Here is a 19,655-nt window from a genome sequence, read left to right as displayed (position 1 = left end):
CTAACGTTAACGTAACCTTCTAACATCAACTCAACTTGTGCCTTTTAACCTTTTTTAACCTAACCTCCTAGACTAAATGCTTTATATATGTATATAGTTTTAAAATGACATAAACATGAGAAAATAAATCTGTCCCGGGCCAAGATCTTACCGTGAGACCTACTGCCCTAGGGAAATTTGCAAAAATTGAAGACTGCTACGGCTACACAATCATCACACGTTTCATTTACAGCGTGGGGTGAAAATAGAGAAGCCTGTACATTACATATTTTTGGTCGAGTTTTCGACCACTGGACGACCTCTAGTACTTATTGAAACAAGGTTGTTTAATAATTATCAATATAGATGGTAGCAATCCTTTATTACATAAATTCATTACCAAAAACTGCATTGATAAATACTTGCTACAGTTCATGTGAGTGACGTATCCTAAGGTCCTTCTTTGAAATTTTTACCATACATACCACAATAATCTCTTTTGCTTATTTCCCAAATCCAGTCCGACTCTAAGAAAATGAAATCCTTTTTCACTCCTTGAATAGTGTCCTTCTGTCTATAGCCTTGACGCTTTTCCATCACCAGAGTGACGCATGTTGTCTTCGACGTGAGATAGCTTAGTTCCAGTTTGTCACATGTCTTTTTGGATATATGGTAAAACAAACGAGTCTTTCCATTTGGATCCTTTTTTGCCTTAAACGTTGCTAGAAGTCGATGGCCAAGGTACATATTTGTAATTGTCCACTCTTGGTCTATTTTTACATTAATACCATAAGTTGAATACAAATAACAACTTGTTAAGTCATGTACTAGCTCAAACGAATAATCAGGATTTACGTCGATTGTTTTTCCGTCAACTTCGTACATAGGTTTAACTGGAAACAAAAAATTATGGTAAAAATTCTTAGACTTAATGAGACACTCTATTGATAGTTTCAAAAGTGGTGGCGCAGAAAATGGCATCAACTGTAATTGATATTTTGTGTGATGTGCGAGCTAAACTCTGTATAAGTAAAAATAATAAACTATGTAACATAATGACAACAAACCTCGCAATATTTTGTCACCGTTTATTTCACACTACATTTTATAGGTTTAATAGAGTTTCTTCTGGTGAAAATAAGTTAAACCTAAGACATTAGTTATTAAGAGGGTTTTATTTTGCCTTGACTGTACCCCATTCAGTTATCAAAACACTATGCCACAAATTCAAGTAATTTCATGAAAATATTTAGAAAATTTAGAAAATCATTCCATGAAAAATTAAACATCTCTTAAAGTTGTACCTTTATGGAAATAAAATATTGTTTGTTATCAAATATGGGTTTCTTTTGAGTTCAAAGCTGAAGATCCAATGCAAACATTGATATTCCTAACCTAACTTAACCAAACCTAACCTAACCAAACCTAAACCTCAGACCTGGTAGTTGACCTCAGAAAACATTACTTGCATCCCATATCACAAAAACGATACTGTAGTGATTGATACCATAGATTAAACATACTGTTGATACTTTAGTTTCACAAAGCTCATAGGGATTAGGTCAGAAAAGAAAGAGTACAGTCAATGCAAACATTTCGCACCAAGGTCTCATTGGTGCACCAGGCAAGGGGGAGCAGTTTACCTCCTCCCCTACCAGGCAGCCTGAAGTTCAATTCAAGATGACGGATTATATGGATTGAAATATAGGTCGGGATTGAACATGCCTCTATGTACCAGCTCTCGACATTCTAAAACTAATTTGATTCCGATGATGTGTTTTTTGTGCTCCATGTCAGACCTTGCAATGGATGGGGGACGTTTAATTTTTAACTATTATTTATAAGGAGCTAAAATCACATGTAAAAAGGACTAATTTGCGGATTTTCAAAATGATTTTGTAAATTATTAAAGAAACAATTACAGTACGCAGTATAATTTCCTCCAGTGCATAGTTTGGGTCTTTGTGAATATTTTACAGTTTATTTCAAATCGTTAAACACTTTACCATGAGGTTCTATTTTGTAGGACCATGTTTACGCGGTAACCAGCTGCGAGTGTCATACAACAAGCCGTACAACAGTAGATTCATTCGACAGACGACGAGGTTTCTCGGATTGAAAAATGAGCTAGTAATTTATTTTTGTAGCAGATTAAATTTGTTTTAATATTTTGTCTCTGACACTAGTGAACGAACCTTTAAGGCATTGCTTACCTGGAATGAAATCATCTGGAATTTCCGTGGAACCGGCTGCTTCGATTAGCATAGCTTTGCATAGTACTATGCAGAAGAAAGCCTGAAAATGTATTTCAATAAGACAAATAAAATAAATCGTTCTGATTAGACACATCCTATATAAAACAGTTTTTATGTAGAACTCGGATGCCTGTCACCCCCCCCCCGCATATCTACACTTGACCGCTAAATGGACTGACCGCAAAATGGAAGACACCACTTAAATAAACAGTCTAATTTGACTCTGACTCATTTTAGTTGAAAACCGCTCACTCTCAAACAACCGCTGTGATTTCTAACTACACAACGGTCGAATTAGAAACCACAACAGGAGGACAACCACTACCGCTCACGCTCTTCGTGCATAAATGGCCTACGGGTACACACACCGGAGCGGTGTGGCGGAGCGGTGTGGCGGAGCGGTGCGGCGGAGCGGTAGCGGTGCGATATACGCGCGGCGATTTAGTACAATGGAAGTAAAAGCGAGCGACCACACTGGAGCGGTGCAAGCGGTAGCGGTATACCGCTCGTGCCACCGCACCGCCGAGATGCAGCATGTTCCATTTCACCGTGCAGCGGTGCCGGTGCGACGAGCCTGGCATTTGGTTCCTTGTCTTTTCCAAGTTTTAGGCGTAATCAGTCCGTTACAATGCTCACACATTGATTAGCAGTGCAAGCCCAACTGATGGCATCCACAATACTTCCCTCATTGTTTACACAAACACTGGTTAACTGGTTCCCCTATATTTTCCTTCACAGATTCCAGATCCCAAACCCATTCAATCCAAAATAAACGGTATCAGCATTCTGACACATACTTTCTCCCATAAGTTTGTCTACAACCCTTATCGTGTTTAAGGTGAGATGGATTTGGGATTTGTACAATTTTGTTCAAAATTTAAAGGACTATAACATGCTAAATTTTTATCAAAATCGTTCGGGCCATTTTTGGAAAAATCCAATTTTTCTGTTATTTTATGGGGGTTTTATGGGAAAATGACATAATTTACAATAACTTTTGAACCGTAATTTTTACAGAAATAGGATTTGTACCATTTTGTTCAGAATATAAAGGACTATAACATACTAAAATTTATCAAAATCGTTCGGGCCATTTTTCGGAAAATCCTATTCTTCCGTTATTTTATGGGGTTTTATGGGAAAATAACATATTTGACCATAACTTTTGAACCGTAATTTTTACAGATATGGGATTGGTACCATTTTATTCAGAATTTAAAGGGCTACAACATACTAAATTTTTATCAAAATCGTTCGGGCCATTTTTTTAGAAAATCCTATTTTTCCGTTTTTTATGGGTTTTTATGGGAAAATCCCCATTAAAAATAAAAATGTCTAAAAAATTAAAAAAAAAACTATCAAAACTGTAAGGAATATAACATACTATGTTAAATCAAAACCGGATTTTTTTCTAAAATCCTATTTTCGTTATTTTATGGGGTTTTTATGGGAAAATAACATATTTGACCATAACTTTTGAACCGTAATTTTTACAGATATGGGATTTGTACCATTTTATTCAGAATTTAAAGGGCTACAACATACTAAATTTTTATCAAAATCGTTCGGGCCATTTTTGAGAAAATCCGATTTTTCCGTTTTTTTTATGGGGTTTTATGAAAAAATCCCCATTTAAAATAAAAATTTCAAAAAAATGAAAAAAACGCCTGGAGATACCATGGATTAGAACCTACATACCAAATTTCATCGAAATCGGACCACAGGTGTAGTCTCTAGCTCTGTACACATCCAGACACACAGACACACACACACTCACACACGCACACACACAGACATCACTTCGAAAACCACTTGTTTGGGTCCAGGGGGACCCAAAACGAATATATCCACTCAAAACTCAAACTCGAAAATTTTGACGAAAACAATACTTTCTCCATATACTATGGTATAGGGGGAGAAAGTAAAAGAATATTGTGTGATCCAGTCACAGAATGCTTAAGTGTCTAAAATGTTAATTCTTCCTTTTTTGTTGCTGACTTAGTTGATGGGACATAACTGTGGCTATAGCTCATAGTAAAAATGGAATGGTATTTTAAAAATGGAGTTTGTCCGTTGGTATGTAAAATAAATAAATAAATAAAATATGTCATCCGATAAGTTTGGCTTGGAAAAAACATCGTGTATGGCAGTGGCTCACATCAACTACGACAAATTTTATTTAAAAAAACTGGCAACAACTGAAACATGGTGATAGAATTGGAATGTCTAGTTGTATCAATAATCAAAGGTACTAGTGTATTGGTTTAAATTAACTAAAACTAGAGGTCGTCCAGTGGTCGAAACTCGACCAAAAGTATGCAATGTACCCGCATTGAATATTGGATACTGAAGTAGACATTCCATCTATATGGACCAGTTGTCACCTTTATTTTATTAAAACATGTATTTGTGGGAACCAGCCGGTTAGCCACAGTATGCGTGTCTTTAATTATATTTTCTATCATATTTTTTGTTACTGACAAAGTTGATGGTTCATAACAGTTAGTTGCTATAGCTCTTAATAAGTCATTCCATAAGTTTGACTTGGTAAAAATCATGGTGTATTCAAAAGAAATTAGTCATTTAGATCAGTGCAATCTGTTGGTGGCCCACATACTGTACGACGAATTTCATTAAAACTGGCGACAACTTTAACATAGGGAGGGAATGTGTAGTTGAAAGTCAAAGGTACAGGCTTCTCTATTTTTACCCCATGCTGTAAATAAAACATGTGATTGTAATTTCTTCCATTTGTTTAGGTTTTCTGTTTATATTTCGTCACCGGCATGGCAACCGATAAAGCCCATGGTAATTTTATTAAATTTAAAATTAATTTTTTGTGCTTATATTTGAGCCTATTTCAATTTTTAAAGAGATTCTGTACATCTACAGGAAAATATTTTTGTAAAATTGTGTGTAGATTTTCCCTGCGATGCATACGAGCTGAGAAAAAAGGTTTTAAAGAAACATGCTTGTCAATTAATATATAGATCAATGCAATAACATACAGCTGATTAATTTATCACTTAACACAGAATATTGTCATTACTTGGTGACCATCTCAACAGATTGCACTAAGTTTATTGGCTGAAAATGTTTACATTACATGGGTCTATTCTGTGTATAGTCAATGATTTGACCGATTCATGGCTTAATTACATTAAATTTTCCGTAGCGGCAAACCTACACCCAAAGCTAAACCGGTTGCTTTATTGAACTTGCAACTTATACAATCAGTTTTATAATAGAATACAATTTGGAAATGACCCTTGGATCCATGTTAAATTAATAACGCCCTATGTTACCGGTCTATACAGGTTTTGTACAAATTATTAAATACCCTTTAAAAAGTGTGCTCAACAACTTACCAATAAAAACAGCAGCAACTCGTCCATCGCGAAATTATGTTGCTGGTTAGAAATAGAACTGCGGTTTTATACTGTGAAAACATCTGTCTCAACAAATTATCATAATGACGTGCATAGGCATATGATGTACGACTGTTGTACGTAGGAAAGTCAAATTTAGCAAAAACGTCAAACTAATTATAAAAGATACAAAGTAAGGGTTTTAGATGTGGTATGGGGTCCCGAACAACATATCAAAAGTCTACCAAAATCCACGCGGGGAAGGCCGCCATATTGGCCGCCATCTTTGATTTCCCAAAAAAACCTGAGACTTGTGAGTATTATGGCTCTTGAACGGCCAAATATTAACCGAATGGAGCAAACAATGTGTCAATTTAATATAGAATTAAACCAGTTTTTTATTTATGTATAAAATGTAGACATTTGACAAACTAAAATTTAGTAAAATTTATTCACATACTCTTCATTCTCATACTATGAACACTCAGCTCTTTTGCTGGTTATAGGTAGCCATGAATAATGCTTGTTAGGACTAAAGAGCAAATATGTAAGTTATAATATAACACTTTATATAGTGTAACAATTGACAAAAATAAATATTAACTCAGGGGTTTTTAAGTAAAAGTTGTGTATTTATTGACAGTTACTTAAATTATACATAACATTGATGGATGAACCTTAGTCAATTCTTGAATATACCATTGACTATATATACCCGTAGGTATAGTCAATGACTATACCTACTCTCTGAACACAATTGAAAAAAACTCTCTCATTCTACATCTGAAACACCGTTATCATACACTTCTTCTATAAAGGAGTTACTGCAGAGTATACTATGGCATTCAATGCAAGCTGATGAACATTGTAAACCATGTTTTTTTTTTTTGCATGATCATCTGAAAGTACTACAACCAGTCTTGCATTTACATCTTATACCTATCCAGCAAACCTGATGGTGCTGCTTGAAGGTCAGTAAGTACTGACCTTTTTTACGCAATCAGTTATGGCTGGGAAACGATGAAGAACCTGTAGAGGTAAATAGCGATGGAAATAATTTAAAGGTTTTTCACTAAAATACTCAGGACTTAAAGACCTGAAGAAGACCTGAAAGACCTAAAAATGGTCGTGGTGTAACACAACCTCGTTTGCATTTGCAATTTTACCACCAATCACCCCACCCCCCTAAATCTACCCTTTTGGGTGTTTTTTGTTTAAAAATAATTTTGTCGAATTCTTTGTGGTCATAATAGGGGGTTCCAGTTGCAATCAAGTTTCTATTTGCTTTCATATTGGAGCTATAGAAGCCGGCCGGGTGGACTGGGACTCACTGTGTAGTTATATATATCTACAATAAATAAATTTAATTTATCGTGGATTTGTAGTTGTATTTAAATAATCTGAGGATAAATGGTTGCTCAAGGAGGATGTAATGGTTTAGAATTTAAATTCGTAGATAACATAAAATATTGACTAAATATGAAGGATATTTTTGTGGTTATGCACCTTAATATCGAAGGTGGGTTGTTAAGGGATTAAAATGATCTTGAGATAATCTTAGAAAACTCAAAATGTTCCTATTGTTTGTTTAAACGAGCATTTGCTTTTGTCAAGTATCTTTGTCTACTCATTTAACCTATTAAACTAATCCAGCACAACCTAACCTAACTTTAAAGTGAGAAGGTTCTCTTTCGCTCTCTCCATCTTCTCGTGGTGTGGTTGTCACCCACCCTTCGAAAGCTTTAGGAGAGATTCATGTGTTGCCCCAAAAATTAAGGATATGCAGTTCACCAGAACAACCTGAAAAACAATGCGCAAAATTCATCGCGCAAAACGACCATGAACTACAACGTTTTTTAGTAATTATCATGTAACAATGGTGCACAATGACTCACTAGTATTACACATTGGCACATACACATGTTTGCCGCCCTAGGCGCTTCTGTGCAGGTGGACACAAACCAGTTCCGCCCAGGGCGCAGGAAGCGCATAACGGGCGCATCATCAGCCTAAGCTACATGATCCAATTAATTCGGGAAAACACACAGCCACAACCGTTAGGCTGCATGGTTACACCTAGCGTGGGAACGGGAATGTTTATTGTGTTTCCCGCGGTACTGCTTCCTTTGGTGGGATTAAGTCCCAGGATGGGAAATTTTGGGTATCGGAGGGATAATTTATTACAGATCAAACCACTATTTTGAGTTTACTTTGTAATAAAAAATAAAAAAAACTATTAAGTAACCAATTAAAGTGGAAATTATCGTCAAAATTAATTAGTATTCCAAGAATTTTTAAATGCATGTTAGGTCAGGTTAGGGTAGTTATCCCATTATAACTTCCAGAATTGTTTAATAATAACCTATTCAATTTGCATCCATCCTAACCGAAGCTAGCCACGTTTAAATGACCCACCATGCATTTAAAAGAGTTGGGTCTAGCTAATTTGTTTTGATTGGTCGGTACTATGCCTATTATCTCAGGTATTCATAATTGTTTACAAAATAACAGCTGTATGATGTGGCGAAGAAGAGATGTTGTGAGTTTCGTTATATTGAAGAATTGTACAGTGTCTTGGGATGAAGGATACATATTTTAGAACAACGACGATTTAATTTGTGTTAACTTATCATGCAGGACGGAAACACTGCTCTTAGAGGTCGTTTTTCACATTACTTCAAGGTAGACTTAGGGGTTGCGTCAATATCACTTAGATAAAATCAATTGGTGATTAGACGGGATTTGAACCGTAGACCTCAGGGACCTAAGGACCTAAGTTCTGTGCTCTACCACTAGACAAGCTAGCTCACCAAGGTTGTTAGGATTGCAAAAATTGCAATTTTTTCGGTGGCTGTGCTGGATAAATGACAGAATGTTTCATGTCTACTGATAAGATAGTGGAGGTTTTCAACACACATCCTTAGGTATTACCAGAGCCAATTTATAAAAAAAAACAGAGTTCTTTTAAAGCGTTGATCAACACAATCACCGCCTTAGAGAAGCGTTTTGACTGGAAAACACATTAATTTGGCTATGTGCTTTGTATGTGGCTATAAAGCTTTTGTAAACTATACTTTCAGTTGCAGCCTGAAGTATAGGTATGTTGCTTAACATCTACATCTTCCAACTTATTCTTTACCGTGATTACTTCGATGAATCACCTGAACCGCTTACCCATGTAGGCACACACTTCATAAATCACAATAAATCCACGTGAGTCACCTGAGTTTAGCAACAGCTGTTAGCCACAACAATGGAGCTGGTGCAAGCCCAACAATCGAAGGGAGTTAACTACAATCCACACAAACCTCACCTACACAAACCCTCATTTTACGCAACACACACACAGTGTAGGAAAGACCTTAATCTACTCGGTATGCTTTTGTTGGAAAGTTCCGATATTGAGTAGCTGATAGTAGGTAGACTGACGGAAAGATTTAGACATCTTACAAAATGATTTGCAACAGTGGATACGTTTTTGTTATTTTTACCTATCCATGGGGCATGTCACATTTTTTACTAGGGTAAGAGTTGATTTGAAAAGAGAGATGGCTTGTGAGAAAATTGAAGAAGCAAAATAAAACCTCACTAAATATGCTATAACAGATATTAAACTTACTATGAGTACAGGAATAAATCCACGTACATGATTTATAAAGTTATTGCTTTCAGTATTATAGGTCGGGATATCGTAATTTGCCACTGGATTCCATAATGTTAAAATAAATATATTTTTGTTGTTGAAGCCTAAAAGGAACTTAAGGTGGTAAAATTATCAAGGGTCATAGAATAAATAAACACCATTATATTACTTCATAGAGTCTAGAGTGTTTATTTTAGTTTACAGCATTTAATCAAACGCCTGCAACAATTGCACGCAATTCGAGCACAGTAGTGCTGCGAGTGTGGCATCCTTTTATGATCGGGCGACTATGGTTTAGTAAAACAAAACATAACACCATTAAACATTTAGTAAATAATTAACAGAAACAGAATAACTACGCTAATGTCGCTAATATCACTTTTATTGATTGATGTGAATTCCACGTATTTTAAAGCATTGTCTTGGGTCACACCTTCACACAATAGGCATCATAGTATGCACAAAGTGCATACTAATTATATCCACTTTTTTCTGTAAAATCTACCACAGATAAATAATATATCATTTCTCTGTGAGTCTGCCAATTTTATGACACCCGTTAGCAAAATAACCTGAATTGATGTCTTTTTTTATAAGTAAGGTTTGCACAATGGAACTAAAAGCAGATTCAATAGATACGAAGATAATAATTTCGTAGAGATTAATTCAATTGCTCTACAAAAGTTTTGAACAAAAACCAACACATTTTACATTCATTATTGCGTTCACACTCATTATTTTTATCAACAGTACAAGCAGCTTAAAAGAACGATTTTGTACGCTACATTGTAGCCGAGAGGTCAATTGGTAGGTTACATGGTTACACGTTTCAGCCAGAACCACACAGCTACATAGCAGCTGATGTGATTGCGACTCTCATTGTACACGTTTACCTGTTTACGACCGGCAATTTCGCTCGATTTCGACACAACCGCGGCCGATTGGTCGATTTGCTCTCACTTCCAATGCGTTTCTAGCGAGTGCTACAATGTGAAAACATTGCTGCTAATCAAACTAGGTACTTAGACCTAAGGTAATGTTAGTTGAATGGATGTAACTAAATAAAATATTTTCGCTTGCATTTGGTTATATCGAGGTCAGCACAATAAGGTACAAATTGGCGGAGATGAGTGAAAAATTGTTAAACTAGATGAAAACTTTGGTTTGGTACTAACCACGATAACAAGACCTCTTTCGCCAGAACCTTTTATCAAAAGCCCATTGATCATGGACAGCTGGGTCAAGTTTCCATTATAAACCTACTAAATTGTCTGTGCTTTTTCTCATGATGGATCCAGGAAACTTTTCATAACCCTGTCTGATTAACTTATCTTCTCAGTTACCCACAATGACAATTAAAAACATTAACCTGGTTAAAAACATAACACAATTAAATTAGTTACATTACATAACTTTGGGGCGAAATGTAAACTGTAAAAGAAACGTCCTTTCTTCTTATCATTTACGTAGATACGTATCTAGGGGACGGAGAAAACGAAAATACTCGACCGAGTGCCATCTGCCAAAAAAGGGAAACGTATTTAATTGAAGACAAATGAAACTCCATATGGCGTAACGTGTTCCAAGAAAAAGTTTCTTTTATCCCTAGAAGGTGGTCCTAGAACCCGTGGTTTCGTGAAAGTCTTAAAGTACAGGATTGTTACGGATTGGGAGTTTTTAAACCGAACCGTTTTGATCAGAAGCGTTTTAGACATCGGCTTGATATTTTGTTCCTACGATCAGCTTGAAGTTTGAAGTTTGCAAAATGATTTTTCTGCAGGTGTCTGTATAAATTTTAACAAACAATCTCACCCCCAGAGATATGTGTTTTCAGCTACCGTACAGTAAACCAAGTCTCTCTCCAGAAGAGAATTGTGTTGAAAAGCAGGTAATTTCGTAAGGAAAGTCTGATATGTCCTCTTCTTTGTGGGAAGTTTACCATCTTTATGCATAAACTGAAAACAATTTTGGGGTATGTTATGTTGGTATGCTTCTGTCCAGTTCGTGTAGCGTGCCTTTTCATGTTTACGTACTAATTTACTCCTCTTATTTTACCACCTGTATGCTATCACAACCAATTAGAACGATTTGTAAAATGCTCCTTGACGAGGATTCTACTAGCAGTATCCAAAGTCAATAATTTGGTCCATCTACAAATCAGCTGACCAAGTCGGCCAAAATGGAGGGAAGCGCCTTCACTTCTGGCGGGAGAAATCGACAGCTCGGCGATTGTGTTGTGATTGCAGTGTTAATTAGGAACTATTTGGCTTGCGGTGATCTATTGAACAGCGGCGGAAGTGGATCCGGTGAGACGAGGTTGAACCATTGTGTCGAGGCTGTGACAATGGCAGTGGCGTGCGTAGTACGTAGCTGTTGTACGTAGTGTTCGTAGCTGCTGTACGTAGTGTACGTAGATGCAGCTGCAACGTAGTGCTAGCATACGGTATGAAGGCTATCTGGGTAAAAAAGCTTATTTGCATTTTTGAGTTCTCTAACCACAATTTGACCATCCAAAGAAAACATCCTAAACGTTATTTGCATCATATTATGATATCCATACACTTTAATTAATTTTCAACTGTACCAACCCAGTAAGATTCCTGCTCTTGAAGGGATAGGAGAGGAGATGCTAGTCTTTAAGTGTTCCGTAGAAAGGACAACTCTGAGAAATCAGCTGATTTTACGAGCGGGAATAGTACATCACCTGGGAGGTTTTTTTTACACTAGGATGAGCACTTTTCCATGCACTTATCAAAGTCGATGATTGTACACGTTAAACCGCAGAACAAAGAGACGTTTCTTTAATTATTCTTTCTCTTTATTTTGTGGCGAAAAGGTACAGAGTTAAAGCTAGGACCTGGAAAATGAGAACAGGGATGAGGACAGGCTATATTTAAAAACATTACCCCCTGTAAAAGATTTCTGACCCATTTTGCTCCGCAGTTAGAAATACTGCCTACAATTTCCCTGTAATAGGAATAGGTACAGCAAACCATTTTACACGTTTTTCCATCCTAACGTAAACATGTTCGGTGATCGAATATTTCAAAAATAGAAGCAGACCATCATCAGACGCATCCATAGGTGCCATATCTCACAAGTGCGTGAAGCATTTTATAAGATTCACCAGAAATCCTTGAAGGCTCCATACAAGTCCCCAGTCGCGGTCACGACTGAAGGTATTCTAGAGATGATCACCCATCAATAGCAACATTAGCATCACGTGTGCATCAAGGTCTTCAGCCTCGCAACAATCTTCTTTACTTTCCAGTTTCCGTGTATTTTAACACAACTATGAGCAAAGGATGAGTGTGTGTATTCGGTAGAATGGAGTGAGATTATCTGTGTAGCTTTGTTACAGTACTTACTAAGATCAGCTGTTTCATTAGTCAGATCAGAAAGCCCAATGATCAGTAACAAAGCCCAATTGATAAGTTTATTAAATTGGTTGAATGTTGTGTGTCCTCTCAAATTGGTGTTTCCTTCCATTTACTTTCTGCGACTTTATATCGAAGTTTCTGTGGATCCTGAGTCCTTTCGAGATTTTCTAGAACAGTCTTCTTCAGTTTTTTCTGTTGCGAGTTCGTTGCTCACTTATTGTTTGTTGAAGCAACAGTAATCGCTCCTATGACTCGCATTGGCTCAATCCGTGTTTCGAAAGGCATGAAAGTAATCAGCCCAGCGTTGATTTCAAACACCGCGGTCCGCCCACGGTTAATTGAACCCGTGACACCACGTATGCTCACATGATCACATTACCGTCCACTGCCACTGCCTATGTGATACCGTCGATGATGTCATAGCGATCACTTATTGTTGTCAACGTGGTTATTTTCGTAGTCAAAGTGTTATTATAGTCAAACAGTTCTAGTAAATGGATTATTCATACAGTAAAAATGTAAACTATCAAACAAACAATATTTTTTACATAGAGCATTGGCAATCTAAAGTGTGCTCCCAAATATCAAAAATATTAATGATTATGATCAAACATATTAGCTATGAATCAACCGAGTCAATACAGTTGAAAAACATATTGAATTAAGAAGGATGTTTGATTAATAATTCCATTACTGTCTGTTTATACTAATTTAGAGGTACTAAATCATACATAACCCAATGAAGGAATCGTGGGTAGTATTAATTAGGGGTATAAATATTCTCTATTTTAAAGTCACCTAAAAAATAATTTAGATTGGTTAAGATGTTCACTGTCATTCTTTAAAAATTTACCAATAATGATAATCGTGATAGGACGGTTTATTTCAGTAATGAATTTGATATTTCATTATTTCCTGCAATTAGAGTTTTGAAATGATCTCATGTACTATAACTTATTTCGGTCTGATGAACTTGCACAGGTTTACACGAGAAATGTTATAAAATTAAATAAACAAATGAGATCTACGTGATGGTGAATATGCGACGGTAAAAACTAATAAGCCTACAACTTATAAAATATTTAGGATTTACTACTAGACGGTAGAATCCAGTGTATGTGTTTGAATTCACCATTATTTCCATAAATCAGCATTTAAATATAATTTTTTGCAAAATCTATCAGTCAAATAAGGAAAGGTAACAATCTCCTCCTCCATATGAACCTTAAATCCCCCTGCCTCTAAATGTATGCTTTTTTGAGACCACAAAGAAATTGAGAGTGAAACTTACACTTGAATTACCATGCATTTGGAAAACCCTCAAGATATTTTTCGGAAAGAATATTTAATCGAATTGGAGTTAACTTACTATGTATATTTTTTATAACTTTCCTCTAGATATGTGAAATACTTATGCGTCACAGGCGCTGTTCGTGACTGCTAGAACGGCTTCTCCCTTCTAGGGCTTCATGGAAACATCTCCCCTAGCTGACAACCCTGGTGTCTCATGGTAGGTAAGTCTGTTACAGCTGATCTGTCAGGGCTTATCGCACCTGCGAGGGAAACGCATTTGGAGGGAAAGATATCCAATTGTACTACCCTTAGTTTGAAACTTGGGAACTAATGGTTTACTACTTCGTATGCCTACTGTAACCGAAACAGGTTATAAAGGTTTTTTAGGTGATATTTGGGGACATTTGAGATGTGAAATTGTAGATTATTTATATTTATGAAAAAAATACACAGTTTTGTGCGAGTAATCAATGTGAGAAATCAAATACATTGAATTTGAAGGCATAAGGTTGCTATAAAATTCATTGACTGTATGCCACACAGTATATGTTCCACACAGTATATAAGTACAAAATTGTTTTGAAAATAACTCAGTCGATTGATTATTATCCGGATCGAAGGACCAAATTCATTACTTATTAAGTTATCGTTTCGTTTTTATTATTTTGTGCGTTTCAACGTCGGCTGATATTTTAGTAGGGAATGGTCCAGAATGAGTGAAGTTTTTTTTGTAAAATATATGTGTGATAATTATCCGTCTTGAAGAACCAATATATTGTGTGGAACCACGTAATTTTTTTTATTTTACTTTCTCTACTAGTGTACATGGCTTTTGAAACAGCTCCTTGACTTTTAGTCAATTCCAGTATCATTTTTTACGATTTATTAATCGAACAGTTTGTTAAAATTTTTCCAACAATCAGCGATAAGATTGTAGGAAGTATCAATAATCGTTTGCCCAACGAATCACTAGTTTGTATTGCACGGTTTAGCTAGGGATCAAAATTTAATCAAAATCCAAACAATCGGATAAAATCCCAATACATATCTCTCTAAGATTAATCATGTACTTGAAAAAAAGAAGGCCGCCAACAATGTGTGTAGAGTAGTGACATCATTGACGACTGAGGACGAATCTTATAACGGATGACGCTACAGGTTATTCGTTGACCTTCATCAATATTGCGAATTCTTCATAAAGTATTTTGAAATGTTTATAATTTGCATTGCGTCAATCTCTTTGTTTTTTGGGGAAACAGTATAAACTGTTACAACTATCTTGTGACCGTGTGTTCTTTCCTGAAATGGTTTTATGCGTGACAAACAGAAAATGTGAGATCCGAATGACAAATGAGATCGTTGTGTAACAGATGGAATAGGCTTTCAGTGTCCGATTGCGACCCAGACAGAACAACCGGACAAGACAACCGACAACCCTTGAAGAGGCCCGGCCATGACGAGGTGTGAGATATCAGTAAAAACTATTTTTTTAATGTATATCATCCAGACACCTCAGCAGAATACTTTACTTAATATGTTGCCTTTATGATTCTTAGGAAACCCTTAGTTTTTTTCTTGAACAACGAGGTTTGCAAGTAGCTACCAGCAATCAACATAAGCATGCATTTGCCAGAAGAATTTACAAAGATTTGAAATAAAGTTATTGTTTTTTAAATTGTTTATTAAATCACCCTGCTATTTTTGCTACTTAAGTAAGTAAGTCCAAGGGAACCCATATACTTTTTTGGGGGGGGGGGGAAGGGGGAATAGTTTGCTAGTTTTTTAAAGCTATTTGTATACACGTTATTGCCATTTGTGTTGTTATTGAGAATACAAAATTACCTTGAAATTGAGAACAATGTTATTTGATGAAGCCTTTATGTCAGTGTCCTAAGTGTATCTTAAGCGTTTAAGGAATGTAAGAACGCCTACAACGTATTTCCTTTGATTTTAAAATATGGTACAGTTAAATTAATAACCGTAATATAATTCTGTTTGCATATTAAATCCACTGTCAGGATGATTAATGCCAATTTCTTCATTGTTAAACTCTCCCACTAAAACGGTTTTAAGTTGAGCTCTTTCCAAAAATCGTCGTTTTAAAAGTCGGTGTAAGTTGTTTAAGGAATGTCAATGTAATTATTTGGAAAAAAGTGAAGGTTTAAGGATGAGTAGTGTTTTACAACTAAACCTATTATTTTTACCACATACCTTCGGTCGGTGATGCTACCACCCAAACAAGAGCTTTTCAACACGAATCGAACTCGACGGCCCATGTTATACGGACAGCAAGAACGCGACAGATAAAACGTCGACGCTGAACTAAAAATTCAGTGCTGTTATACGAGCAGCAATAACGCCGCGTCGTCGACGCCAGGGAGCTGTTTAGGCCCATGTTATACGGACAGAATAAACGCGACAGATTTTTCATTTTTCAACGCAGCAACAGTATTGCACAAATGGCGCCTGGGAACTACCCTGTCGGAGGAGTATGGTGTGGGTGAAGCACGGATCTGCCGCGTAAAAGCTGCCCGTATAACAGTACTCGCGTCATTTCTGTCGCGTTTTTTCTGCCAGTTTACCGGTCCGGTTGCGTTGTCGACGCTGACGCTGGGTTTACAGTGTCCGACGCGACAGATAAAACGTTCGTATAACTTGCACACAGTGACGTCCATTGCTCGGTAGGCTTGGCGTCCACGCGGCGAAAAATCCGTCGCGTTTTTTCTGTCCGTATAACATGGGCCTCAAAGTAGACAAACTTTGAGAGCGGGACCGAGTGCCAGTCGTTACATCCTGCCCTCTACACACCCTTCCAACACGGTGAAACGGCAATCGGGCCTACCTGACGGTTTTGACAGTGTAAAAAATACGGCAAAAAATAGGACTACACTCGCTCCGCTTCCCACAAACTTTGGTCCACTATTCTATAGTCAACATACTTCATCATTTGACCAACAACACACTACTAAGGAAAATAAAAAATCTACTCACCCTGATGAAGGCGAAGTTTGATCTTTTCTGCTCCACGTTTCCAACCCTGTCGACTTCCTCGCCATTCCTCGGGTCGTTCCCCTCGCTGCAGAAACTCTGCACACTTGGACTCACACTGTTGAGGCTGATGTTACTCTTGTAGACTTCCTCAGGTTTGTCATCCTTCGCCAAAGAATCCAGGAAAGCTTCACTCTTCGGTCTACTGTCCCGTTTCAAGTAGGTATTCCTCCTTATAGGAGTCCTAGCTACTCTGTCTTTATTCGTCTTCTCACTTCCATCACTAAGAATATCTTCATTGGGAGGAGTCTCGGAAATTTCCTTTTCCAAATTCCCATCCAGTGACAACGCCAACGTTTTGTTCTTCTTTCTTTTAGGAGAAACACTGTTGAATTTCCTATTTAATCTAGGACTTTCTGAATGTTTCTCGATGCTGGATTCTTTCAAGATTGGTTTCGGCTTCGGAGCTATTTTTCTTATGTTCGGGTTGATTTGCAAGTCTGAACTTTCTTCATCTTTTTTCTCTGTTTTCGTAAAGGTTTGGTTTGTTGCCACTTTGTGTTCTATACTATTGTTATTTTCAACAATTGAAGATGTCACATCGTTGATCTTATTACACTTTAGTTCTTCAGCAATAATAGAGTATTTTGTAGAAGACAAGCTCAAATTCCTGACATGTCCTATTTTGTTTGATATCCCATTTAATTTCTCATCTTCCTTTGGAAGATGAATTACGTCGTCCAACTTACACTTGATTGCTTCGTCGATAAAGTCTTTTTTAGGAGATAAACTTAAATTTCTAACATTCCCTTTTCTAGGAGTCCCATTTAACTTCTCGTCTACATTATTTTCACTTTTTTTCATATTTGGTGTATCGCATCTTGAACTTGAGAAAATATCTAATTCTCCTTTAACAGGTGAGGTGGAACTGCATGGTGTGTTTTGACCATTTTCATCTTCTCCCTCCTCCTCTTCTTCTTCATCGCTGTCGACATCTTCCCGATGAATATCCGGAGACACTGAGAAACTCTTGACTCCCACATCTTTCTGGTAGCTGACCCAACTGTCGCTCTCACTGTCGCTGTCCCAAGCCGGCGAAGAAGCGTTGGAATGCAGAAGTGTCCTTTGCAGAAGAGTCTCCTGCAGAAGCGCCCGCTGCAGGAGAGCCTCGTTCACAGCAAAGTTGTCACAGTTCTCCAAGGATTCTGTCACATCCTCCTCGCTGGACTCGGTATCTCCAGGGTCACGGCAGATCTTGTGTTTAGCACTCATTGCAACTATTCATTTCACATCCGCGTTGTAGGTACTGCTAGAATTAGGTTTAGGAAAGGTTAGCAACGCGTAACGCTCAAATAAAGTGGAAGTTTTAGAATGTGAGTACAGTTTCAGTCCTTCAAGGTTTGACAATTTTTGAAATTGTGATTTGATATAAGTTTCTCAAAATCTATGTATAATGTAGATGGTAACTGAAACCTAACTATGTTGTCCCTTTCTTTGGTTGGTTACGTATATCCTAAGATACTACATACTATTGGTAAACTGTCTATTAGCCTATTGGAATCCGGTTTTAAGGAGGTTAGAGAAAGGTTAACTACGCAACATGTGAATAGTGAATGTTTTGGTAAACAAATAAAGTACCAGATGTCCCTAGTCTGTATAATATCAATCTGTCTAAATCAACACAACATGAATACTATAAACAGGTAATATTTTTATTAAGTATATAATTTATTTAGATAGTTGTCATAAATACTCCTACGACAATCAAACTCTCAAGTCTTTTCACGAACTTTTCAATGATAAGTCCGAATTTTTTATTAAAACAACTATCTTAGGGATTCAGAAAAATCAGTTTAATTTCTGGCAGTTAAATTTGTGTCAAAACCTGTACTAACCAAACCTATTTGGGGATTATTGACAGTCGGTGTGTAAACTTACTTCATCATCTAAGAATCGTTTAAATGAGTTTGCTTTTGCTCATATATTTTACAGGCGTATCCATGCAATATTCAAGGACAAAGGGATTTGACATATGTTTATCGTAAAGATATGACGTCATTTTGTAAGTCTAGATCTACGTGACTTAAGTCTGGTAAAGGATTCGCGGACCGAGGAGCGCACAATACCTGCTCTAATGGGAGGTCATAAATAAAATCCGTAGGGGTAGGACCAAGGAGCGCAGAGGTACCTTGCGCGCCTCGGTCCTACCCATGCAAGGAACTAATCCCCTAATTATACGGATTAAAAGAGACAATGGCTGGGTCAACCCTGCAAGTAAATCCCATTAGTCGTGCCTCATTGAATACACTACTTTAAAATGAAAATGTAAGGAGTAATTTTGAAACTATAAATACGTTAACAGAGACAATGCAAGATACTGTATTATGCATTCGAAGTAGTTATCTTAAAAACAGTCGGTTTTTGTCCTACGTTAATCAGCCCATTTTCAATGCAGACAAACTGCATATTTTTCTAAGTGCAGTTTAATAAAAATTAAATACTTATCACTAAATAGTACGGAACTCAATTTTCATTATTCTATTATAATTAAAATCATATTAGATTATTCGAGACAGCTAAACTTTCTCTCTGCGTTTCAGAACTATCAAATGTTTACATTATTTTGTTTTGTAGGTATACTGTAGTTTATACAATTTTGAAATAGCTTTGAAGGCATGACGACTATTAATTGCTTATAGCATACATGATTCTACGTGATTTGTTTTGATCATCGACCCGTGATTCAACC

General features: G+C 36.8%; 2 protein-coding genes across 2 annotated transcripts in view; both read right to left on the bottom strand.

Moving 5' to 3' along the window:
• LOC128995947 (rhophilin-2-like) overlaps positions 1-17,818 on the bottom strand; it is a 121,166-nt gene extending 103,348 nt beyond the window's left edge. The window contains exon 1 of the mRNA XM_054421016.1: positions 16,910-17,818. Within this exon, the coding sequence (XP_054276991.1) occupies positions 16,910-17,770 (861 nt within the window). The 5' untranslated portion in view covers positions 17,771-17,818. The remainder of the gene's footprint in view (positions 1-16,909) is intronic.
• LOC128995949 (uncharacterized) lies at positions 343-5,662 on the bottom strand. Its single transcript, XM_054421019.1, has 3 exons — positions 5,603-5,662; positions 2,193-2,274; positions 343-872 (listed from the first exon to the last, which is right to left on the bottom strand). The coding sequence occupies exons 1-3, from the start codon at positions 5,627-5,629 to the stop codon at positions 430-432; spliced, it is 552 nt and encodes a 183-aa protein (XP_054276994.1). The 5' UTR covers positions 5,630-5,662; the 3' UTR covers positions 343-429.
• Positions 17,819-19,655: the final 1,837 nt, after the last annotated feature.

This window comes from Macrosteles quadrilineatus, unplaced genomic scaffold (genome assembly GCF_028750875.1).
Source record: "Macrosteles quadrilineatus isolate MER2022 unplaced genomic scaffold, UCM_ALF_1.0 Scaffold_5__1_contigs__length_97177068, whole genome shotgun sequence".
In the NCBI taxonomy this organism is placed as follows: Eukaryota; Metazoa; Arthropoda; class Insecta; order Hemiptera; family Cicadellidae; genus Macrosteles; species Macrosteles quadrilineatus.
The sequence above is the reverse complement of the archived record's forward strand: the minus strand, read 5'-3'. Positions and strand labels throughout refer to the sequence as shown.